Source organism: Schistocerca piceifrons, chromosome 3 (assembly GCF_021461385.2).
Source record: "Schistocerca piceifrons isolate TAMUIC-IGC-003096 chromosome 3, iqSchPice1.1, whole genome shotgun sequence".
Lineage (NCBI taxonomy): Eukaryota > Metazoa > Arthropoda > Insecta > Orthoptera > Acrididae > Schistocerca > Schistocerca piceifrons.
This window is the reverse complement of record NC_060140.1, coordinates 621,885,996-621,912,083: the sequence shown is the minus strand read 5'-3', so window position 1 is coordinate 621,912,083 and position 26,088 is coordinate 621,885,996. Positions and strand designations below refer to the sequence as shown.

Here is a 26,088-nt window from a genome sequence, read left to right as displayed (position 1 = left end):
TCATTGTAACTGTTGAGTCAACAGCACAGAAGTACTCCAATGATAGTATTTCAATTTGATCCCCTTACAGATATGGCTGCCAAGGAGGGGAAGAAATCCAGTGCACACACTGTGTCCTTACCAGGAGGAGTCATTCCAGATGTGGAATGAGTGCTTCTAGATACCATGAAGAGCACAGGATGCAGCCACCTGCCAGTGGTGGCCCATATCAGTACTAAAGATGTGTGTCTCTTTGGACTGGAAGACGTTCTCTCTTTCTCCTTGGTTTCAGGCAGCTAGCTGAAATGGTAAAAACTGCCTTGTGAGATGAAGGCAGAGCTCACAATCCGTAACATTGCAGACAGGACCAAATGCACACTTTTGTTGCAGAGTTGAGTGTAGGGTCAGAATCGGAGGCTCAGACCATTCTGCGACCATGCAGGCTGCAGATTGCTCAACTTACGCCACAGAGTGGTGGGGTTTATGGCTCTGCTTAACAGGTCAGGCATCCACTTTACACAGGAGGCATCTACACAAGCAGTAGGGGCTGTGTGGAATGGACTGGGTGGTTTTTTAGGTTAAAGGGTCTTGGGAAGTACAGGAAGGGCTTTACTCCCAAAGAGTGCAGGATGAACACAGGAAGAGAGCAGACATAGCAGCAATCAGGATTATAGTGGTAAATCGTCATAGCTGCATTGAAAAAGAGCCAGACATCCAAGTGCTAGTGGAAAGCATTGCAATATATAATCTTGAATAATACCCCACTCATTCAATTATAGTTGGTGGTGTCTTCAATTGACCCTCCAAATGTTGGCAAAAATGAATGTTCATAGTCTATCGAAGGAATAAAACATTATCAAAATTTGTATTAAATGTTTTCTCCAAAAATTATTTTGAGCAATTAGTTCAGGAGCCCAATTAAAGTGTAAACTGTTTTGTAAACGTAACTGACCTCTTAGCAAGAAATAACCCTGAAAAAATAGTGAGCATCATGATGGATACAGGGATCAGTGACCACAAGGTCACTGCAGTGAGACTGACCACTGCAAGACCCAAATCCAACAAAAGTAAACTCAAAATATAACTACTGAAACAAAAGTAGATGAAAATTCACTTGATGCCTTGCTAAAACACAGATGCCACTCCTTCCCAACTAACTATGTAAGTGTAGAGCAGACGTGGCTTAAATTCAAGGAAATAGTACCCATGGTGATTGAAAGATTTATACTTAATAAATTGATAAAGGATGGTATCTGTCCCAGAAGCAACGCAAAAAGCAAGCCAAATTTAAAAGAACATGAAGTATCCAAGATTAGCTATGTTTCACTGAAACTCAAAGCATGAAATCCACAGCGAGAAGCTTTTAATAGCATCCACAATAAAACTCTGTTTTGAAATCTGACAGAAAATACAAAGAGATTCCAGTTGCATTAAGGGGGGACGTACATGAAAATGACCAAATTTGTGAAAAAAATTTTATTGGCTCTTCATTTACTACATGGTATTGAAATTTCAATTACCAAATATTACGTTCCAATTCCGCTTCTAAGGGGGAAAAAAATAATAATTTGTAATAGCTTGCACAGGGCGACGCCCCCCCATCTTGGTCTTCATCCTCTCGTATATCTATTTATACTGCGTTTTTTTCCAGTTTTGTGCAGTCACAATGCAGGGAACGTTTGTGTACTACATCAAGAAGGCTGTGGAATAATATCTCTGCCGCTGGTTTTATATTCTTTGATTTATAGCGTTTGTTTACGAGTGTTTGTTTGGAATACATTTTTACGAAAGTTGTAAGTAGACTTGTTATTATATTTTGCAGCATGCCGCGTTCTAGTAAGGTGTTTAAAAAGGTTAGAAAGTGTCAAGCTTCTCGATGTAGTAAAGACAACTTGAAAACCAGCCCCATAATAACAAATGGAAACGATACTTCAACCAAGAAAGCGAGTGCTTCGAGAAGGAAAATTGACAGCTGTCAATCACTTGATGATTGTGGCTCAGACACTCAAGCTACTAGTGGTTTTAGGCTTATTGATTTGAAAATACTATCTGATATTATATCATCTGCTTGTGTATGTGCTGACTGTGGTGCAAAAAGTTTGAGATTATATGACGAAGAAAACAGAATTGGAATAGTGTGTATGTTGCATCTTACTTGTGAAAGCTGTCATTCAGACACTGCTTTTAGAACTTCGGCATCAAGTAACCGGATATATGAAGCAAATATGCGTTTAATATATGGCATGAGATGTTTGGGCATAGGCAGGGAAGGTACCAGACTGTTTTGTGGGATCATGAACATGCCACAACCAAGTGCTAGGTACACCACTGGAAATAAAACACTGCTAAGTGCTCTTCAAGAGGAAGTGGAAGAAAACTTGAAGTCCTCTGCAAAGGAAGCTGTGAAGATGAATAGTGAACTAAAGACAGAAGCAGATAACACGCCAGACACCGATTTGTGTGTGTCATGTGATGGAACGTGGATGAAGCGTGGACATACATCACTGTATGGAGTATCATCTGTCATTAGTGTTGATACTGGAAAAATTCTTGACGTTCAGGTAATGAGCAAATATTGCTATAGCTGTGTACTCGGAAAGAGAGCTGGTGAAGTGGAAGAAAATAAGTGGCAGGTTGAACACAAGAAAGTGTGCTGTAGAAATTATTCTGGTTCTAGTGGTGGAATGGAACCTGCAGCTATGAAACTTATGTTCCATCGAAGTGTGGAAAAGTACGGTGTTAGATACACAAAATACCTTGGTGATGGTGACTCCAGCTCCTTCAAAACTGTTTTGGAAAGTGAACCTTATGGTCCCCATTGTGCTATAGAAAAGTTGGAATGTGTTGGACATGTGCAAAAACGAATGGGAGGCAGACTTTTAAAATTGAAACGTGAATTGAAGGGCAGGAAACTTGAGGATGGAAAACTTTTAGGTGGTCCCAACAGACTCACAGACAAAGAAATTCATTCTTTACAAGTGTACTATGGCAAGGCAATAAGGGACAACAGTGGAAATTTGAATAACATGCAGAAGGCTGTGTGGTCTATTTATTTTCATAAACTATCCACAGATGACAAACCTGTACATAATTTGTGTGACATATCGTGGTGCAAATTCAAGCAGGCTGAGCGTGATGGCATGAACTATTCACACAAGCACAGTTTACCTGTGGCTGTTTTAAGTGCTATAAAACCAACATTTAGGTGTTTAGCAGAGCCAGACCTCCTACGAAAGTGTGTGCATGGAAAGACACAAAACCCTAATGAAAGTTACAACTCACTGATTTGGAAACGTTGCCCAAAAACAACATTTGTTTCAACAATTATTGTTGAAATTGCTGCATATGATGCTTGTTTAGTTTTTAACAATGGTAATCTTGGAAGAATAAAAACTCTACAGAGGCTAGGATTTCATCCAGGAGCTTTCACCTATTCAATATTGAAGGACATCGATGACAAAAGAGTTGCTGCGGCTGATATTACAGCCAATAAAATTGAACAGCAGGTTAACCAAAGAAGACAAGCAAAGAAGAGACTGCTTGCAGATGAAGAGGAGTATGCATATGGCTTGCACTAGTTCACACAGAGACGGTAAGACCTAATACAAACACTATCAAATCATTGATTCAGTTTTCCCGTAACTTACATTTTTATAACTTTATGTACCTTTTTCTCAAAAACCACAAAAGGTAGAGAAGTGAAATTTGGTATATGACTAGTCAGTACTATAGTGAAAAATTCTGTGGAAGGAATTTTCATTTAATAAAATAGTAAGGTATTTATGGTAGAAAATATTCCTTAAATTTGATATATTATTTTTCAGGGAAATTGGGAGACCCGTAAAAACTGAACAAAAGAAGATATAAAAATTCTGCTCCACAGAGTTTTGTAATTATTTGGTATGAAAGTGTGTACAAAAATTCATTAACATTGCTCTCACAGTTTTCTCAAAAAAGGAACATTTGTAATTACATTGTTGAAAAAAAATTAATTGCTAATAATTAAAGATGTAAAAGGTCAATAAAAATGAAAATTTAGGTTCATATGCGCATAACATTTCTTAATAACTGTACCAAATTTGGATTGATTATCTTAAAAAATTAGAGTTTTATAAAATACTTTTAAAATTACTGCAGTTTCGTGTACGTCCCCCCTTAAGGTACACCAGTAGCAAGAAACAATAAATATCCTGAATGTGTGATACCCACTGACGACACCACCACTAAAGTGGAATTATTAAACACGGTTTTCAGACGTTACTTCATCAAAGAAGATGGAGTATATATTCCAGAATGTTAATCATGAACAGCAGTCAACATGAGTAACTTAGAAACAGCGATCCTTGATCACTAAAATCACTTTATAAATGCAAGTCTTCTGGTCCAGATAGGGGACTGAAAGACCTGAAAACAAATGAATCATAACATCCAGATGAAATCCCAATTCAGTTCTACAGAGAGTACTCTTTAGCATTGGCCCCTTTCTTAGCTTGCGTTTCTCATAAATCACTTGCCAAGCAAAAAGTACCAAGTGAATCGAAAAAGGTAGAGGTGACTCATATGTATATGATGCGTAAAAGAATGGACATCCAGAATTACTTAATGTTAGTTTGATGCAGTATTCCTGAGTATATACTAAGTCCAAACGTAATAGATGTCCTTGAGAGAGAAAATCATCTCTCAACAAATCAGCATGGATTTAGAAAGCACTGCTCATGCAAAACTCAGTTCACTCTTTTCTCACATAATACCATATAAACAGTGGATGAAGAGCAACAGCCAGATTCCATATTACTAGATTTCCAGAAAGAATTTAACACAGTGCAACACTATAGACTGTTAATGAAGGTCCAAGCACACAGAATGAGTTCCCAATTCTATGACTGGTTCTAAGACTTTTTAAGGAGTAGGACCCAGTACTTTGCCCTGGACAGTGAGAGTTCATCACAGACAATGGTATCATCAGGAGTGCCTCAGGGAAATGAGATAGAGCCACTCTTGATCTCTATATACATAAACAATTTGATGTATAGATGAGCACACTGTTTGCTAATGATGCTGTAGTGTATGGGAAGTGTTGTTGTTGAATGACTCTAGGAGGATACAGGACAGAATTTCTATTTGGTATGTTGAATGACAACTTGCTCTAAATATGGAAAAATTTACATTAAAGTAAATAAGTAGGAAAATCAAATCTGTAACGTTCAAACACAGTATTATTAGCATGGTGTTTGATACAATAATGCCAATTAAATATATAGGCATAATGTTGCAAAGGGACATGATTTGGGACAAACACATAAGGTTGGTTTTAGGGAAAACAAATGGCTGACTTAAGTTAATTGAGATTATTCTAGGAAAGTATAGCTCACTTATAAAGGAAACCCCATACAGAACACTTGTATGATCCATTCTTGAGTACTGCTCAAATGTTCGAGATCCCCACGATGTCAGATTAAAGAGAGACGTCTAAGCAATTCAGATGTGTGCTGCTATATTTCTTACCAGTATGTTCAGTCAATACAATGTGAATATTATGGAAATTTTCTGAAAAAGCAAATGGGAATCCCTGGTGGTAAGATGTTCCTTTCGTCAAACACTACTGAGTAAATTCTGAGAATTGGTATTTGCAATAGACTATTGAGTGATAATATTGTCACCAGTGTATGTCTGTGAAAGGACTGAAAAGACGAGAAAAATTAGAACTCATATGGAAGCATATTGACAGTCATTTTACCTTTGCTCTATTTGCATGAAGAACAGGAAAAGGAGTGACTAACAGTGGTACGAGGTACCCTCCACCATTCAACAGAGGTGTGCAGAGCATGTATGTAGATGTAAACGTAGAACAATATTTATGTTTTTTGTTTAAAAAATGAAGAATGGCTTCTAATTAGCTTAAAAGTCCATCAAACTGCACGATTTTGACTGGTGATTTTTACGTCTACATCTGTATTCTGTAAACCAATGTGAAGTTTATGGCTGAGAGTACTTCTCCTTGTGTTACATATTAGGGTGTCTTTCAATTTAATTTGCATTCGGATACAGGGAAGAATGATTGCTTGAATGCCTCAGCTACACTGTAATTAGCCTAACCTTGCCTCTGAGGTAAGTATGAGAGCAATAAATGGGAGTAATAGCATATGCCAAGAATTCTTCCAGGTTGTATGACTGTGTTCCACGGAACTCTTCTATCCCTGACGTTTTGTCCAAAGCTACATTGGATATCTTCGGAGGTGCTCCTGGTTGTGCTGAGTCTTGCCGACTCCGAAAGATCAGCACAACCAGGAGCACCTCCGAAGATGTCCAATGTAGCTTTGGATGAAACGTCAGGGATAGAAGAGTTTCATGGACCACGGCCATACAACCCGGAAGAATTCTCAGCAGCTGAAATATCAGGTCATGAAAGCTTTCATTGTATGAGGTCTAGCATATACATAGTTTCCTTATTTAACATGACGCTCACAGACTGCACTTACAATAAAACTCTTGTCTTGACCACAAGCATTTATTATCTTTCTTTAATCCTTACACACTTAAAATTAAGCTATTTTCAAAGGAACTAAATGAAAAGAAAAAGCACACATTGAGAACAAATTTGCAACGCCAATTGAATAGAATATGTACCAGAAGAACTTGCACCTATAAAAATGCTATTGGTACAAAGTAATCACCTGAAGCATAAGCGCAAACTGGCTTATGTGTGACCATGAAATGATAAGGAAAACAGCTCTGCCAGATGGCACTAACACACAAAGATAACATTGTCTTAGAAGAAATACATTTTTTAATTAACAAAGAAATAGGCATACATTTTATAATCATATAAACACAATAGTATACATGTATATGTTTATGTCGTATAGATTTTTTTAAGGAGTAAGATATACAGCATGAAGTAGACATTTTCTTGTGTGATTACTCAGTGTATAAATTACATACAAGTATAAGAAATATAAAAATATGAAAACAGCTATAAACAAAGCTGAAACTAATCTGTATAAAATATTAATTGGGAGCCACTACTGGTATTTTTAGTATATTGTGTTACACATTAGAACATAGTGTGTTGCATCACATAGATCCTAAAGATGGCATGAATCACCTGAAGCAATGCCTGAAAAGTAAGATGAATGGTAAAAACAGAATCAAATACTAGCCGTTGCTATTTAAGGTCACATTGTCACAGTATTAAATTAGTACTCATTATTTGGCCACTGGCACACTGGTGAGGCAAACTATTCAGTGACCATAGCTTAGCGAGCCATCTTTACAAAAATAACAAGTGTACATTTTACAATGATCTACACATAGTACCATGTATACATTCTCTTAAAACCTATAAAAATTTTCTTTTAAAGAACAACAGGCACTGTATGAAGTAGACATTTGTGTACAAATAACACAAAAACAAATATAAGAACAGCTAGCTATAAACAAAACAGAAGCAAATCTACTCAATGTGATAACTGGAAGGCACTAGGGGCATTTTTGGTACAGTGTATTGACTTCGATATGTAGTGCCTTGAACTACCAAAGCAGACAAAAATCATAACAACAGCATGAGGCCTAAAGCAATGCCTAAAGATTCAGATGAATGATAAAACAGAATCAACAGCTAGCTGTCATTATGTAAGGTTGTGGAGTCATATGATTACATTCTGAGTCATCATTTGGCCACTACCTCACTGATGAGGCAAACCATATGGTGTCCTCAGTTAGCAGGCTGCCTTTAGATACTGAGGATCAATGCAGCACACCAGAAATACCCATAGTGCCTCCCTTTATTCTTTAAAAAGAAATATAAACACACACACACACACAACATTGAGTGAATGCATTTATGCTACTGTGTTTAGATGACCATAGAATGCACACTTATTGTTTTTGTAAATTCAGCTTGCTAAGCTATGGACACTAGGTTGTTTGCCTCATCAGTGGATACAGTGACTGAATAATGATTGAAAATGTAATCCTCTGATGGTGTGACCTTAAACAGTGACAGCTAGCCTCTGATTCTGTTTTTACCATTCATCTTAACTCATCTTAATTTTTAGGCATTACTTCACACCGTTCATGTTGTTAGGAGCTACATGAGCTCTGGTTGTGCAAGGTGCTACATACTGATGTGTAATGTGACATACTAAAAGTACCCAAAGTGGCTCCCAATTAACATTTTATAAGGATTGGCTTTAGTTCTTTTAAAGCTGTTTCTTATATTTTAAATATTCTTTATATTTTTATGTAATTTTTATGCATACTAATTGCATAACAAAATGTCTACTTCATGTAATGTCTTTTGTTCTTAAACATTCTATATGACATTAAGTATATACACATATGCTAGTGTGTGTATATTATTGTAAAATGTATACTCTTATTTCTGTAAATTAAAAAAAAAAATATTCATTGTAGGAGAATGTCATCTTTGTGTGGTACTGCCCTTTGTTAGAGCTGTTTTCTTTATCATCCAAACATAAGCCAGTTTGCTCTTATGCATCATGTGATTAACTTTGGCACAATATTTTCAATCAATAGTATATTGGTATGTGCAAATTTTGCTGGTACATATTGTGTTCAACTGGTGTTCCCCACAAGCTCCTCAATGTGTGCTTTTTATTTTGATTTAATTACACCAAAAATTGTTTAATGCTGTAAAGTGTATGGATTAAAGAATATAATAAGACCTTGTGGTCAAGACGAAAGTTTTATTTCGTGTACTATACACTTAAATAATATTCTAGGATGGATCACATGAAGTTTTTTGTATATAACTCTCTTAGCAGATTGCAGTTTCCTACTAATGAACCAAACTCTGCCTCCTGTTTTACCTACAACTGAACATATGTGATCATCCCATTTCGTATCACTATAAATTGTTACTCATAAGTATTTGTAGGAATTAACAGAATCTAATTGTGACCCACAGACAACTGTACTCATAGAATACTATGTTTTTGTGTTCTGTGGAATGGATAGTTTCAAATTTCGGAACTTTTCAAGCAAGTTTTTAATCCTTACATCACTTTGAAATCTTATCAAGACTGTGTCCAGGTTTTTTTTCAGTGTTTTCCAGGAGAGTATGTCTACTACATTATAGATAACTGCATCATCTGGAAAAGATCTGGCATTACTACCCTGATGTGACAAAAGTCATGGGCTATCTCTCCTGAAGAAATAGGGGCCATGCTGCCTCTACAGCCATCCACAGTTGCGAAAGTTGCTAGTGCAGAAGTTTGCACACAAATTGACCTCTAAATTTTGTCATATAAAAGTTCTATGGGACTTACATTGCGCAATGTGGGCAGCTAAATCATTCATTTGAACTGTTGAGAATGTTCTTCAAACTGATCATGGGCAATTGTGGCCTGGTGACATGGTGGATTGTTATCCATAAAAATATCATTGTTGTCCATGAATGGCTGCAAATGGTCTCCAAGAAGGTGAACGTAACCATTTCAATTCAATGACTGGTTCATTTGGAGCAGATGACCCAGTCCGTTCCATGTAAGGACAGCCCACATCATTATGGAGCCACTACCAGCTTGCACAGTTCCTTATTGACAACTTGGGTACAGGAGTTTCTGAGGTCTATGCCACACTCAAATCCTAATGTCGGCTCTTATCAACTAAAATCAGGACTCATCTGATCAGGCCATAGTTTTCCAGTCATCCAGGGTCAAACCAATATGGTCATGAGCCCAGGAGAGGCGCTGCAGGCAATGTCATGCTGTTAGCAAAGGTATTTAGGTCGGTAATTTCCTGCACAGCGTTGTCCTAATGGTAATGTTCATCATATGTCCCACACTGGTTTCTGCAGTTATTTCATACAGTGATGCTTGTCCATTAGCACTGAAAACTCTATGCAAATGCTGCTAAACTCAGTCTTTAACAGAAGGCTATCAGCCATTGCAATGTCTCTGGTGACAGGTAATGCCTGAAATTTAGTATTCTCAGCACACTCTTGACACTGTGGATCTCCAGATATTGAATTCCCTTACAATTTCCAGAATGGAATATAAGATGTGTCCAGCTCCAGCTACCATTCCACATTCACAGTCTGTTAAATCAGTCATGTAACCATAAAAACATCAGAAACCTTTTCACATGAATCATTTGATTTTAGAAGACTGATTTGCCAATGCACTGCCCTTTTATACCCAGCGTGCATGATACTATTGCCATCTGTATATGTGCATGTCACCGCTATCCCATAACATCTGTCACTTCAGTTTATAAATATTGTTTTCCAGGTCATTAATATGTAACATCAATAGCAAGGGTACCAAACTACTTCCTTTCTTTATACATCAATAACTCTCCATCCAAGACAACATGCTGCATCTCCCTAATTAAAAATTACTCAACTCAGTCACAAATTTTGTTTGATACTCCACATGATGGTACTTTTTTTAATAAGCATTAGTGTGGTACTGATTAAAATCCTTTGCAGAAATCAATAAAATACTGCATCTACCACATTACCTTGAATCATGGCTTTCAGAATGTAATGTGAAAAATGTGCAATTCGGGTTCTGCACAACCATTGTTTTCACAATCTGTGATGGCAAGCATTGAGGTTGTCATTCCATAATCTATTTCATTATGTTTGATCTTCGAATATGTGCTTAGATTCTACAAGAGATTGATGTCAAAGATACTGGATGGTAGTTTTTTGGGTAACTTCTGCCACCCATATTGTAGATGGGCATGACCTGTGCTTTCTTCCAACTAGTTGGATTAGTTTTTTGTTCAGGTGATCTACAGAGTATAATGGTTAAAAGACTGACTAATTTAGATGCAAATTCAGTTTAGAACTGGATACTAATTCCATCAAGCCAAGAAATCTTATTTCATTTCAGTGACTAGCAGTTTTTCTATGCAGCTGCCACTAATATCTTTGCAGTGGTGTGAGAATTTACATGGGACAGTACACCTAGATTTACCTTTGAAAAAGAACATTTGAAAATAGAGTTCATTATTTCTGCTTTGCAAAATTCCTCTACTGCTGTCCTAAATATCATTTTTTGTCTTATACCTATCTGCCTGGACACTAATTTCACTGCCTCTAACAGCCTTTCATGTTAGCAGAATATCTTTGAGTGTTTAAAAAGCGAAGTACAAAACTGGATCAAATGTTTAAGCTATTCATCTCATACAACAGCCACTAATTATACATAACATCAGCAAACTTGAACGTACTCGTTTGTATGAAAGAACAACTGATCAGATGTTTAGTGACAAATAGATTTGGGCCACTAATTATACATAAGACCACCAAATATGAACATACTTGTATGTGTGAAAGACTAATTGATCAGATATTTAGTGACAAACAGATCTGAGACAGTGCTTCTGTACAGCATATGGCAGTTAAGTGTGTGCTATATATGTACTAAATATCAGTGAAGAACAAATGAGGTGTAGCCCATTCATTTAGTTTTTACACAAGGGAATACTGGGTTTGTTACTATGTGACACAGATCAAAACCTGAGAAATGTTGCCACACAATGATGTTGTTGTTGTGTTCAGTCCAAAGAACACGGGTGCAGTTCTCCACGCTATCCTATTTAAGTATCTTCGTCTGGGCATAGCTACTACAACCCACATTCATTTTTACCTGTTTAGTTCAGTCAAGCCTTTGTCTCCCTCTATAATTTTTACCCCTTACACTTCCCTTGGTCACCAAACTGACCATACCTTGATGTGTTCTGTATATCAGTTCTTTCTTTATATGAAGTTTTTCCATAAATTTCTTTTCTCCCCAGTTCAGTTGAAGACCTCCTCGTTGGTTATCCCTTTACCCTCTCAATTTTCCGTATTCTTCTGCAGTGCCATATTTAATAAATTTCTATTACCTTCTTGTCTGTACTGTTTCCCAACCACATTTTACTCCTGTTTAAGGCAACACCCCAACATATACTTTCAGGAAAGACTTCCATCCACTTAAATTTATATTTCTTTTTTTTTCAGGAACACTTTTCTTGCAATTGTCTCTACTTCAGTGATCATCACCATAATCATCACAATCAATTATTTTGCTGCTGAAATGGCAAAATTCTCCTATTATTTTTGATGCCTCACATCCCAATCTAATTACCACAACACTGCCTTAATTTTACTACACTCTTCTATCTTATTTTTACTTTTGTTGATATGTATCATACAACCTCTTTTCAAGACACTATTCAAATGATCTTCCAAGTCCATTGCCAACCCTGACATAATCTGAGGCATCTCCAGCAAGTAAGAAACGTTTTGGAAAAAACTTATAAAAATAATTTTTTCAAACCAAAATCTATTTTTACAAGAAAGAGCATTTCTTAAGCTAGTTTCCCTCAAAGCTGCCACAACTGTTCAGACATTTCTCATGATGAGAAACCAACTTTCTATGCCCTCTTCATAGCAAGATGCCACCAGTAAAGATACCGTAGTTACTACAGAACATGGTTTTTTGCGTCATGATTACTATCAAAGTGCCTACCTCCAAAAGCATGTCTCAGGATCAAGAACAAATGGTAGCCAGATGATGAAAAATTGGGGTTGTATGGTGGGCCATTGAATTGCTCCCAACCAAACTGCTGGACATGGTTCTGATTGACTCTAGCAGAATGGGACTTTGTCATGAAGCAACACAATGTTTTGAGTTAGCATTCCATGTGTTTTTTTAGCCAATCAGGGCATCCTGAGCTCACATTCAAGTGACCTGCCAGAGGTAATGTTGCCCAACAAGTGTTTTGTTTGGCTAGCTGAAACTTGAATTTGCATGTGCAAAGACTTGGTTGAATAACTTGAATTCTAAATAACTCCGAAATGGTGCAATGTATCAAATTTTTTTCTTAACATTTATGTCTCAGTACAACCTGCCCTGCAACATCCCTTCAAGGGTTTCAGACATTTTCTGACCACCATGTAGAATACTTTTATAAGAAACTGCAACTAGGCATTTTGTAATGTTTGTATTGATTTATTTTATCATAATAAAATACCCAAAATACTTACACGAATTCTTAACAGATGAATGGAAAAACTGGTAGAAGCCTACCTCGGGGAAGATCAGTTCGGATTCCGTAGAAACATTGGAACACGTGAGGCAATACTGATGCTACAACTTATCCTAGAAGACAGATTAAGGAAATGCAAACACATGTTTCTAGCATTTGTAGACTTAGAAAAAGCTTTTGACAATGTTGACAGGAATACTCTCTTTCAAATTCTGAAGGTGCAAGGGGTCAAATATAGGGAGCGAAAGGTTATTTACAATTTGTACAGAAACCAGATGGCAGTTGTAAGAGTCAAGGGGCATGAAAGGGAAGCAGTGGTTGAGAAGAGAGTGAGACAGGGTTGTAGCCTGTGTCCGATGCTATTCCGTCTGTACATTGAGCAAGCAGTAAAGGAAAGAAAAGAAAAATCTGGAGAAGAAATAAAAACTTTGAGGTTTTCCGATGACATTGTAATTCTGTCAGAGACAGCAAAGGACCTGGAAGAGCAGTTGAACAGAATGTACAGTGTCTTGAAAGGAGGATATAAGATGAACATCAACAACAGAAAAACAAGAATAATGGAATGTAGTCAAATTAAATCAGTTGATGCTGAGGGAATTAGATTAGGAAACGAGACACTAAAAGTAGTAGATGAGTTTTGCTATTTGGGGAGCAAAATAATTGATGATGGTTGAAGTAGAGAGAATATAAAATGTAGGCTGGCAATGGAAAGGAAAGCATTTTTGAAGAAGAGGAATTTGTTAACATCGAGTATAGATTTATGTGTCAGAAAGTCTTTTCTGAAAGTATTTGTATGGAGTGTAGCCATCCATAAATGGAAGTGAAACACAGACAAGAAGAGAATAAAAGCTTTCGAAATGTGGTGCTACAGAAGAATGCTGAAGATTAGATTGATAGATAACATAACTAATGAGGAGATACTGAACAGAATTGGGGAGAAGAGGAACTTGTGACATATCTTGGTTAGAAGAAGGGATCGGTTGGTAGGACACATTCTGAGGCATCCAGGGATCATCAATTTAGTATTGGAGGGAAGGGTGGAGGGTAAAAATTATAGAGAGAGACCATGGCATGAATACACTAAACAGATTCGGAGGGATGTAGGTTTCAGTAGTTACTCAGAGAATAAAAAGCTTGCACAGGATAGAGTAGCATGGAGAGCTGCATCAAACCAGTCTCTGTACTGAAGACCACAACAACAACAACAACAACAATAAAATACCCTTAGGTCTAAGAATCTAAATGTTTTTGAGAAAAGCTGATCAACTGAAAAAACCATCAGGAACTTCCCGACGCACGTCCTTGATGCTTAATTTCATGATAAGTACACTGTAGGTACATTCTTTCTGAATTTATCAAAAGCCTTTGATCTTCTCAGTCATTATATGCTGCTTATGAAATTAAATAATACAGTGCTTATGACACAACAGCAAACAAGAAATGAAAAAGAAGAAAGGCAACTAGTCATCTGCTTATAAATGATCGGTGGCACATTGACACATGTAATAGATCAGAAAATAGTGCTAAGGGTATCTTAAAACATTAAGTACATCCTAGAACCAGCCACTTGAATCCACCTCCCTTCTCATACTAACTACAGACTGTACGTTAAAATTTTTCCTGCTACCAAAGCTCAACAAATCAGCTCTTTATGTCTCCTTCCTGGTCTTCTCAACATGGTTGGCTATAGCACAGTCAGAGAAAGATCCTTTGGCTTGACCAGCATCTGCAACTGACAGTTTACACTCTCATTTCTTATATCCAAGACACTAATCTCTTCTCCACTGCCATCCCATCATTTCTGGACCATTGCCACTAAACTCCTTACAAACACAGAATCCCTATACACTAACATCCTGTTACGCAATACAATCTGTTCCAATCTCTTTGTGACTAATAATTGTTTCACTTTCAAAGTTGAAATCAAGAAAAAAGTTCTGAATTACCTTGAATATTTGTATGGAACCCTCTTAGGATAATTAATGGGTCTCCGAGAGGAACTCTTCCTATTCAGGAAACATCTCAAACCACTTTTCTGGTTCAGACACATTAGTAGGAGCTACATGATATGGGCCTATGATAAGTGCACCCCTGAATGAGCTACCTTTCTGGGATCTCTGCTTCAAGGTGGACTCATAAAAACATTTACCCACCTCAAATACGGTGTCAACCCACAGCACCTCCATATTGTCAACTGTCTCCCTTTCCATATCAACAAAGTCATTCCCTACATGTTTGACATCTGAGGGCACTGTATGTTCTGTGAGAACATTAAGTTACCTAATAATTGTGACAAACTTGCAGAGTTTAGTAAAGGCAGACTGTATGTCGTTCAGCTAATCCAGAAACTTGAAGAAATGGTGGCGCCCAGACAGGCTGTAAAAATGTACTCTACAAGATGTAACTGTGTGAGCTAGCAGTGTTGGTACGGACAGTTTAGGCACGTTGATATATTATTTGCGTGAGAAATGTTAGAGCCATGACTTGAACTTTCACAGGGACTTCGTGTTTTGTGTATCATGAGCTACTTATAGTACTTTAACTTTTGAATGGACATGGTGCTGTACATGGGCTCTATACACTAAAAGTTGTTAGGACTTAGAATCATTAGTTGGTGTTTCAGTGTCTACAATGGGACTTGGGAGAATTTACGATTAGTGAGTCAGTCAAGTCCAACTGGTCCTACGATCCATCAGACTTTGCACAAACATCAGAGGACAGTAAACAATTGACTAAACTTTAATTCTCACATCTGTTGACAATGGTAATTTTAAATTAACTCTATCTTAATTATTTAGAAACATTTAAATTTTTTGATTAACAACATTTTCAGCAACAAAATGCAGTGGCACTTGGAAACCACTTTGACTTAGATGAGCCATAAACATTGAATTCTTATACATGCACTGTATTCTATTGTTGTGGTAATGTAATAAAATAAACTTTATTTCATTTTAGAACTGTAGGTACAGACTGAAGCATCACAGTTGTCTACTACTTTCAGTGTTTCAATTCCTAATCTAATTCCCACAGGCTCACCTGATTTTCTGTGCCAAAACTTTTGATGATTTTCATCACAGAAACTATTTTTCACAACATTATCCATTCTGCTCAATTAAACTTCCAGGTCTAATTCTGTCACTGTCAAAATTATAATGTATTTGGTTACTCTTGTGTTTATTCCTATCTACAAACTTTAAATCCATTTTCATATTGGTCCTTAGTTTCCTTTACTGTTTGTTCAATGAAAAGACCAAAGAACCTGGAAGATGTTCTAAAACCCCATCTCACGTCTTTCTCAATTACAGCACACCTTACATGTCCTTCAATTCTTACAACTGCAGCATAGCTTCTGTACAAGTTGTAGATCTTCTTTCATTCCATGCTTTCCAATCTCCTGTAAATAGTGATTTATTAAACTGATATTCAGGTAATATTTACACTGCTCAGCATCTTCCTTCTTTGATATTGTAATTATTACATTCTTCTTGAAGTCTGAGGGTATTTAGTATGTCTCACATAGAAGGTGAAACATTTTCATCATGGTTTGTTCTCATAATGAACATAATCATTCCAAAGGAATATCAGCTACTCCAGGTGCCATGTTTTGACTTTAATCCTTCAGTGCTCTGTCAAATTGATCTTACAGTTATCACATCTTCTGTATCACCTTCACCTATTTCCTCTTCCATTTCCATAATATTGTCTTCAAATTTGTTTTCTTTATACATTCCTTCCACATATTCCTTTCAGCTTTCTGCTTTCACTTCTTTGCTTAGTACTGACATGCAATCTGGGCTATTGATTTTCATATCTTATTTTTATTTCGAGCTGCTTCCTCAATTTTCCTGTCTGTGGCATCCCTGCTTTGCCATTTTACTCATCTCTGTCACTCTCTCTTTTTAGACATAGTTTTTACTTTTTCCTGATTCATTTTTATAGTTCTTTTTCTTTTTGTCAGTTAAATTCAATATGTTATGTTACTTCAGAATTTCTATTGTGCTTTGCCTTTCTGCCTAATTGTTCCTAAGCTACTTTAACTATTTCATCTCTCAAAGCTATTCATTTATTTTATATTGTATTCCTTTCCCCTTGTTATTATTATTGTTGTTGTTGTTATTGTTGTGGTTTTCAGTTTGAAGACTGGTTTCTTGCAGCTCTCCTGACTTGTCTAACCTGGTCAAGCCTCTTCATTTACACTTAACTACAACAGCCTACATCCATTCAAACTTGCTTGCTGTAGTTAACGATTGGTCTTGCTCTAAAATTATTACCCTTCACTCTTCTCTCTATTACCAAACATAATTCCTTGATGACTTATGCTGTGTCCTATAAACCAATCCCTTCTTTCAGTGAAACTGTGTCATAAATTCATTTTCTCACAAATTTGATTCACAATCTCCTCACTAGTTATTCAATCTACCCATCTAATCTCCACCATTCTTGTGCAGCACCATGTTTCAAAAACATCCATTCTCTTCTTGTCTGAACTATTTATCATCAGGATTTCACTTCTGAACAAGGCTACAATTTGGAAATGTAACTTCAAAATTGACTCCCTAGCATTTAAATTTACATTATGTGTTAATTAATTTATCTTTTTCAGGACTATTTTCCTTCGTGTTACAAGTCTGGGTTTTATAACCTCAGTTATTGTCAGTTATTTTACTGCTCAAACAACTAAACTCATCCAGTACCTTTCGTATCTCATTTATTAATCTAATACAGTCAGCACTGCCTAATTTAAATCAACTGTATTTCCTTGTTTAATTGTATTGATATTCGTCTTCAGGCCTTCCTTGAAGACACTATCTGTTATGTTCAATTGCTCTTCCAAGTCTTTTGCTATCTCTGACAGAATTACTATGTCATCGCATTTTAAATTCTTCTATGTGAACTCTAATTCCCTTTCTAAGTTTCTCGTTTTCTTTTCATGGTACTCATGGTACAGACTGAGTAACATTGGGGATAAGCTAAAACTCTCTTCTCAATTATCACCTTCAATCCTTGCAACTGCAGTCTTGTATCTGTACAAGCTCTAGACATCTTTCCTTCTCTGTATTTTAGCCATGATACGCTCAGAATTTCAGCTGCATATTCTTCAACTACTCTCCTAAGATAAAAAAATCATATGCTCATTTCCTTTCAACAGTAGTGCCCCCAGATTTGTTTCCTTTGTACAGCAATCCTTCCAGATATTTATTGCACCTTTCAGCCTTCACTATTTTAATTAGTAAAGACCCGCCAATGAAGTCTTAGTATTCATGCAAGTACTTCTCTTTCCCCAACAGTCTCCTCAATTTTTCTAAAGATGGCATTTACCTTTCCTGTGTCACATGTGCTTCTACTTTCTTGCAATTCTACTCTAGACATTCCTGCTTAATCATCTTGCACTTTCTGTCCATCTCAGTTTTTGGACACCAGTATTTTCTTATGTCTATTTCGCTTGTTTGCTGCAATTACATTTTCTTCTTTCATCAATAAATTCAATACATCTTGTGCTACCCAAAGATTTCAACAGGGCCTCCCCACCTCTTCCCCCACCACCACCCCTTTCAATGGGGCATCCCCACCTCCTCTCTCACTACCATCCCATCATCACATCACATTTGATCCTCTGTTGGTTTCAATATTTCATTTCTCAAAACTAACCATTTGTCTTCTTTGTATTCCTTCCCCCTATTTCAATCAATTGCTGGCCAATGCTTAATTTGAAACTTTTCAGTGCCCTCTGGTTCTTTCAATTCATTCAGGTCCCGTCTCCTTAACTTCCTACGATTCCACAGTAAATTATGGTCAGAGTCCAGACCTACCCCTGGAAATCTTCTGAAGTTTTAAATCTGGTTTCAAAATATTTGTCTTATGATAATGTAATGTGTCTGAAATCTTACAGTGCCTCCATGTCTCTTCAAAGCATGCAAATCCTTTCATGATTCTCAATCCTTGTGTTAGCCATGATTAAACTGTGATCTGTGCAGAATTCCACCATGTGACTTCCCCTTTCATTTCTCTCCCCAAAGTTAATATTCTCCTTCTATTTTTCATTCTCTTCCTTTTCCTGCTACTGAATTTCAGTTCCCCATCTCAATTCATCTCCATTAACTATATATAAAAACAAAGATGATGTAACTCACCAAACAAAAACGTTGGTATGTTGATAGAGACACTAACAAACACAAACACACACACAAAACTCAAGCTTTTGCAACCCACGGTTGCTTCATCAGGAAAGAGGGAAGGAGAGGGAAAGATGAAAGGATGTGGGTTTTAAGGGAGAGGGTAAGGAGTCATTCCAATCCCGGGAGCGGAAAGACTTACCTTAGGGGGAAAAAGGGACAGGTATACACTCGCACACACACACATATCCATCTGCACATATCTACCAATACCAGAATATTTTTGCCATTTAGAATGTATCCTCATATGGAGATGAAATGTGGAAGTAAACAGTACATACAGAAAACAAAAAGTAGAGGCTTTTAAAATGTGAAGCTACAGAATGATTGTTGATTTAATGGGTGTGTCAATTAACGATGAGGTACAATATAACATCTACAACTATATCTAAATCCATACTCCATGCACTGTAAAACACTTTGACACACATGACAAAGGGTCTTTACATTTATCACACATTACATAGGGCTACAGACAGAGAGATGCTGAATGAAACATGTTTGGCTGCCAAGAAGTAATGCATGAAGCCTTTAATGATTACCATAGAAGAATACTGTCAAATGAACTTTCACAAAACCCAAAGAAATTCTCATCTCATGTAAAGGCTGTTAATGGCATCCAGTCCCTAGTGAATGAGTCAGGAACTGAAATTGAGGGTAACAAAGGAAAAACATAAATGCTTAACTCCATTTTCAAACATCCCTTTTCAAAGGAAAACCCACGAGAATTGCCCTAATTTAATCCTCATACCAATAAAAAGATGAGAGAAATAAGTATCAGTGTCAGTGTTGTTGAGAAACAACTGAACTCATCAAAACTGAACAAAGCTGCAGGGCCCTGTGGAATCCCTATCAGATTCTATACAAAATTTATGGCTCAGTTTGCACTTCTTCTTACTATATTCTATTGTAGATCCTTCCAACAAAAAACTGAGCCCAGTTCTTGGAAAAAAGCACAGGTCACTCCCATCTACAAGAAGGGTAGTAGAAGAGACCCACAAAACTACCATCCAATATCCCTGATAACGATGTGTTGTTTCATCTGCCTACACAGAAAGAAAAGTGGCAGCATTATTGAATTAAATCAGTTCCTCAATGTAAACTTCATATATACAGTCTCCAAGTTCATTTTGTATAATTTGCAATGTAAATTTACAGGCAGAAGTACTAGAGCTGTCTAGGTCATCACCTAACACACTGTCAAGATTTCCTTGAAGAGATGATAAATCTAAAAAATTGCAAGAGTTAGCTGAAACATTAGTGCTAACTCATTAGTTCCACAAAAAATTAAGCACTCTGCTACTATACTTACTACATGCCGTTCTTTGCAACTAATTCATTGTTGTTGTTGTTGTTTTTGTTGTGGTCTTCAGTCCAGAGACTAGTTTGGTGCAGCTCACCATGCTACCCTATCCTGTGCAACCTTCTTCATCTCCAAGTAACTAAAGCACCCTACATGCTTCTGAATCTGCTTAGTGTATTCATCTCTTGGTCTGCCTCTATGATTTTTACCCTCCACACTGCCCTCCAATATTAAATTGGTGATCCCTTGATGCCTCAGAACATGTCCTGCCAACCAATCCTTTCTTCTAGTCTAGTTGTGCTACAAATTCCTCTTCTCCCCAATTATATTCAGTACCTTTTCATTAGTTATGTGATCTACCCATCTAATCTTCAGCATTCTTCTGTAGCATAATATTTCAAAAGCTTCTATTCTCTTCTTGTCCAAACTATTTATCGTCCATGTTTCACTTCAATACATGGCTACACTCCATACAAATACTTTCAGAAACGACTTCCTGACACTTAAATCTATACACGATGTTAACAAATTTCTCTTCTTCAGAAATGATTTTCTTGCCATTGCCAGTCTACATTTTATATCCTCTATACTACGACCATCATGAGTTATTTTGCAATAGCAACACTCATCTACTACTTTAAGTGTCTCATTCCCTAATATAATTCCCTCAGCATCGCCTGATTTAATTAGACTACATTCCATTATCCTCATTTCACTTTTGTTGGCATTCATCTTATATCCTCCTTTCAAGGCACTGTCCAATCTGTTCAACTGCTCTTCCAGGTCCTTTGCTGTCTCTGACAGAATTACAATGTCGGCGGCAAACCTCGAAGTTTTTATTTCTTCTCCATGGATTTTAATTCCTACTCTGAATTTTTCTTTTCTTTCCTTTACTGCTTCTTCAATATACATATTGAATAACATCAGGGATAGGTTACAACCCTGTCTCACTCCCTTTCCAAACACTGATTCCCTTTCATACCCCTCAATTCTTATAACTGCCATCTGGTTTCTGTACAAATTGTAAACAGCCTTTTGCTCCCTATATTTGACCCCTGCCACCTTCACCTTCAGAATTTGAGAGAGGGTATTCCAGTCAACATTGTCAAAGGCTTTCTCTAAGTCTACAAATGCTAGAAATGCAGGTTTGCCTTTCCTTAATCTATCTTCTAAGATAAGTCATAGGGTCAGTATTGCCTTCTGCATTCCAACATTTCTATGGAATCTGAACTGATTTTCCACAAGGTCAACTTCTACCAGTTTTTCCATTCATATGTATAGAATTTGTGTCAGTATTTCATAACTGTGTCTTATTAAATTGATAGTTCGGTAATTTTCACACATGTCAGCACCTGCTTTCTTTGGGATTGGAATTATTATATTCTTCTTTAAGTCTGAGGGCATTTCACGTGACTCATACATCTGGCTCACCAGATGGTAGAGTTTCGAAAGGGCTGGCTCTACTAAGACTATCAGCAGTTCTAATGGAATGTTGTCTACTCCCGGGGCCTTGTTTTGCCTTAGGTCTTTCAGTGCTCTGTCAAACTCTTCACTCAGTATCATATCTCCCATTTCATCTTCATCTATGTCCTCTTCCATCACCATAATACTGCCTTGAAGTACATCGCCTTTGTATAGACCCTCTATACACTCTTTCCACTTTTCTGCTTTCCCTTCTTTGCTCTTGATATTCATACAAGTGGTTCTCTTTTCTCCAAACGTCTCTTAAATATTTCTGTGGGCAGTATCTATCTTACCCCTAGTGATATATGCCTCCACATGCTTACATTTGTTCTCTAGCCAACCCTGCTTAGCCACTTTGTACTTCCTGTTGATCTCATTTTCGAGGCTTTGTATTCCTTTTTGCCTGCTTCATTTACTGCATTTTTATATTTTCTCTTTTCATCAATTAAATTCAGTATCTCTTCTGTTACCAAAGGATTTCTAATAGCCCTCAACTTTTTACCTATTTGATCCTCTGCTGCCTTCACTATTTCATCTCTCAAAGCTACCGATTATTCATCTATTGTATTTTCTCCCCTGTTCCTGTCAATCGTTCCCTAATGCTCTCTCTGAAACTCTCTGCAACCTCTAGTTCTTTCAGTTTTATTCAGATCCCATCTCCTTAAATTCCCACCTTTTTGCACTTTCTTTAGTTTTAATCTACAGGTCATAACCAATAGATTGTAGTCAGAGTCCACATCTGCCTCTGGAAATGCCATATAATTTAAAACCTGGTTTGTAAATCCCTGTCTTACCATTGTATAATCTATTTGAAACCTTCCTGTGTATCAAGGCCTCTTCCACATATACAACCTTCTTTCATGATTCTTAAATGAAGTGTCAGCTATGATTAAGTTATGCTCTGTGCAAAATTCTGCCAGTCGGTTTCCTCTTTCATTCCTTACCCCCATTCCATATTCACTGACTAGTTTTCCTTCTCTTTCTTTTTCTACTATCGAATTCCAGTCGCCCATGACTATTAAATCTTCATCTCCCTTCACTATCTGAATGATTTCTTTTACATCATCATATATTTCTTCAATCTCCTTGTCATCTGCAGAGTTAGTTGGTTTATAAACTTGTACTACTCTGGTAGGCATGGGCTTTGTGTCTATCTTGGCCACAATAATCTATTCACTATGCTGTTTGTAGTAGCTGACCTGTGTACCTTTTTTTTCCCATTATTAAACCTACTCCTGCGTTACCCCTATTTGATTTTGTGTTAATAACCCTGTATTCACTTGACCAGAAGTCTTGTTCCTCCTGCCACCAAACTTCATTAATTCCCACTATATCTAACCTTAACCTATCAATTTCCCCTTTTCAAATTTTCTAGCCTACCTGCCTGATTAAGCGAGCTGACATTCCACGCTCCGATCCGTAGAACACCAGTTTTGCTTCTCCTGATAATGACGTCTTTCTGAGTAGTCCCCATCCAGAGATCCAAATGGGGGACTATTTTACCTCCAGAATATTTTACCCAAGAGGACGCCATCATCATTTAACCATACATTAAAGCTGCATGTTCTCGGTAAAAATTACAGCTGTAGTTTCCCCTTGCTTTCAGCCATTCACAGCACCAGCACAGCAAGGCCATTTTGGTTAATGTTACAAGGCCAGATCAGTCAACCATCCAGCCTGTTGTCCCTGCAACTACTGAAAAAGCTGCTGCCCCTCTTTGGAAACCACACATTTGTCTGACCTGTCAACAGAAACCCCTCCGTTGTGGTTGCACCTACAGTACGGCTATCTGTATTGCTGAGGCATGCAAGCCTCCCACCAACAGCAAGGTCCATGGTTCATGGTTCATTATGTTTCTGAATTGACATTTTATATGCTAAATCAACCTGAGCAGCAATGTTAATGGTGCCAAACATTTTGTATTTACAAGCATTTTCTAAATGTAGTCTGTATTCTTCATGTGCGTTAATCTGTTTGCTTAAATGCTTTAGATCCTTACAGCTGATTGTTGTCCGCAATCTTCCACCCCGAAATAAAACACAATAGAAATGAAAGTTTGTTTCTCTTCACTCGCTGTTACACACAAAGTTTTGTAGAACTGTGTTTTGCAGAAACTCGTGTTCTTCTTTCCATCAGGTTGAGACATTAAGAAACCTTTTGGTTGATGTGAACATGACTGCTTGCTTTCTAGCTTCTCTTCATTGTTAATAAATTAAAGGTTCTTTTAGCAAACAATCCACTCCATCAATTTTAAAATCACTGTAAGAATACTTCATTTTTAGCCACAAAGCTCCAGAATACGGAACACTACTGAGAGATGGTCACATTTGCTGTCTGTGACATTTCACATTGGCCTACAGGAAGGTGCATTAAGTGATGCAGATGAGAATTCTAGTTACAGGCTCATGTCAGTTGGCCCCAGGCACTGTGTAAAGGTGCGGACAGGTGCGAGAGTGGTAATGTGACAGACAGCAGGGCTCACTGAGGTGCAGGGGAGGAGGGTACACATGAGCCGGTCCATCTTCTGGGCCCATCTGAGGTGACCCCAAGCCATTCTACTTTCAGGGGCAAGGTGGAGGAAGGGAAATGGATTGTTCATGTTGCTACAACTGCAGTTTTCTGAGCCGGAAATGTGGGGGGAGGGGATATGGGCCATGAGCACTGGCTCTTGGCTGAGTGGGGTATGGAAAGAAAACAGTTCTGTCACTGTGGAATGATGGGCTGGGGGAGTGGTGAGGAAAAGCAGCAGCAAGACTTGGCCCTACTACTGACACCACAGAGTAACATTGTGTGTTTCTGCAATGGAGCTACAGAAACTGCATCTGATTACCTCTAGTCTCTGCCACCCGCACTAGACCAAAATCATTTCATACTGCTACACCAAAATCATCTCATACTCAAACTGTTTCATGTAATATTCAAGAGGAAAAAATGCAGAATAAAATTATATCACAAAATTCTGGTGGGACTGAGCCCCTCTGGCCCTTATCAATGAGCTGCCCTGATCGTTTGAAACCCAACTTGCACTTTTCTATGACATACCAAAAGCTTTAGCTCAAGACAATCAGACAGATCCAGTATTTTTTTATTTCCAAATAGCATTTGACTCGGTACCACACCCATGCTTATTGTCAAAAGTATGATAGTATGATCATATGAGGTATCAAGTGAATTTTGTGATTGGATTGAGGAAGGATGCAGCAACTTGTTATCTTGGATGGAGAGTCATCATCAGATGTAGAACTAACTTTGGATGTGCCCCAGGGAAGTGTGCTGGGATCTTTTCTGTTCATGTTTTATATTAATTGTTGTATCATGCACTCATACAGTGCGGACTCAGCATGTACGACATGCCTTCTCGAGCACTGTGCACCAACGCTCCAGTGGCAGTAGTGTGGCATACATCGAAGTGCTCACAGTGTGGGCACTACAAGGGATGTAGCAGTCATACCGCTGGAGTCGAGGGAGCCAATCAGGATGCAGCCCCATGTGGTTAATTTGCATTGTCATGGCCAGGAAGGGGGTCGTCTGGTGGGCCTCCTGGATTTTGGAGCAGGTCTCCTCTCAGTCACAATGCTGTTACTCAATAGTGTTTACGGGAGATAAACTTTGGGCTACAGACCTGGACACAAGTGATTACGCTGAATTATGTTTCACCTTGTTTTCATAATAATCTTCTAACTTGTAATTGATTCTGACTTTCCATTTGTAGTTTGTTCCTGGGACACAATAAATTTCCCACACTTCTAGTCAGTCCTCTGGTGACGAGTTAAGGGATTTGGATTTTTTTTCCTAATGATATGGTAGTTTTTGTCTCTTCTTGTGTGGCATTTAGATATTCCGTTTTCAATACAGCATATTGCACTTTGGCCCTATTCCATGGTTCTCTGCTGTTGCTTGTGTATTTTGTCCTCCTGTTCTTAGTTTTCATGCTAGTATACTTAGTGACAGTCATCACATGAGATTTGTTAAAATTTGAAAACAGAAAGAACCTGTTCCTGTCATTCCCGTTACTGAAATTTGTAAAATTCAGGCTCACCAAATCAACAAGTTGATTATGGCATTAAAACTGTCTGTCTACCTAAATACTCAGCTGCAACAAAAGCAAACACAGCCTTCATTATAAGTTCCAGTCATACCTCCATTCCGTGAGTTTGACCC

At 37.6% G+C, this 26,088-nt stretch overlaps 2 protein-coding genes across 2 annotated transcripts in view; one reads left to right on the top strand and one right to left on the bottom strand.

The window, feature by feature from the left end:
• Nucleotides 1-26,088, bottom strand: part of LOC124788082 (MAP kinase-activating death domain protein) — a 593,942-nt gene that overhangs the window by 55,342 nt on the left and 512,512 nt on the right. The gene's annotated exons all lie outside the window — the stretch shown is intronic.
• LOC124788081 lies at nt 1,514-3,864 on the top strand. The gene is made up of 2 exons (XM_047255178.1): nt 1,514-3,571; nt 3,804-3,864. Exon 1 carries the CDS (start codon nt 1,803-1,805, stop codon nt 3,555-3,557), a length of 1,755 nt encoding a protein of 584 aa, XP_047111134.1. The 5' UTR covers nt 1,514-1,802; the 3' UTR covers nt 3,558-3,571; nt 3,804-3,864.

What these genes read in the sequence shown, in the direction of transcription:
- LOC124788081 (XM_047255178.1), top strand. Translation starts at nt 1,803, where the DNA reads ATGCCGCGTTCTAGTAAGGTGTTTAAAAAGGTTAGAAAGTGTCAAGCT.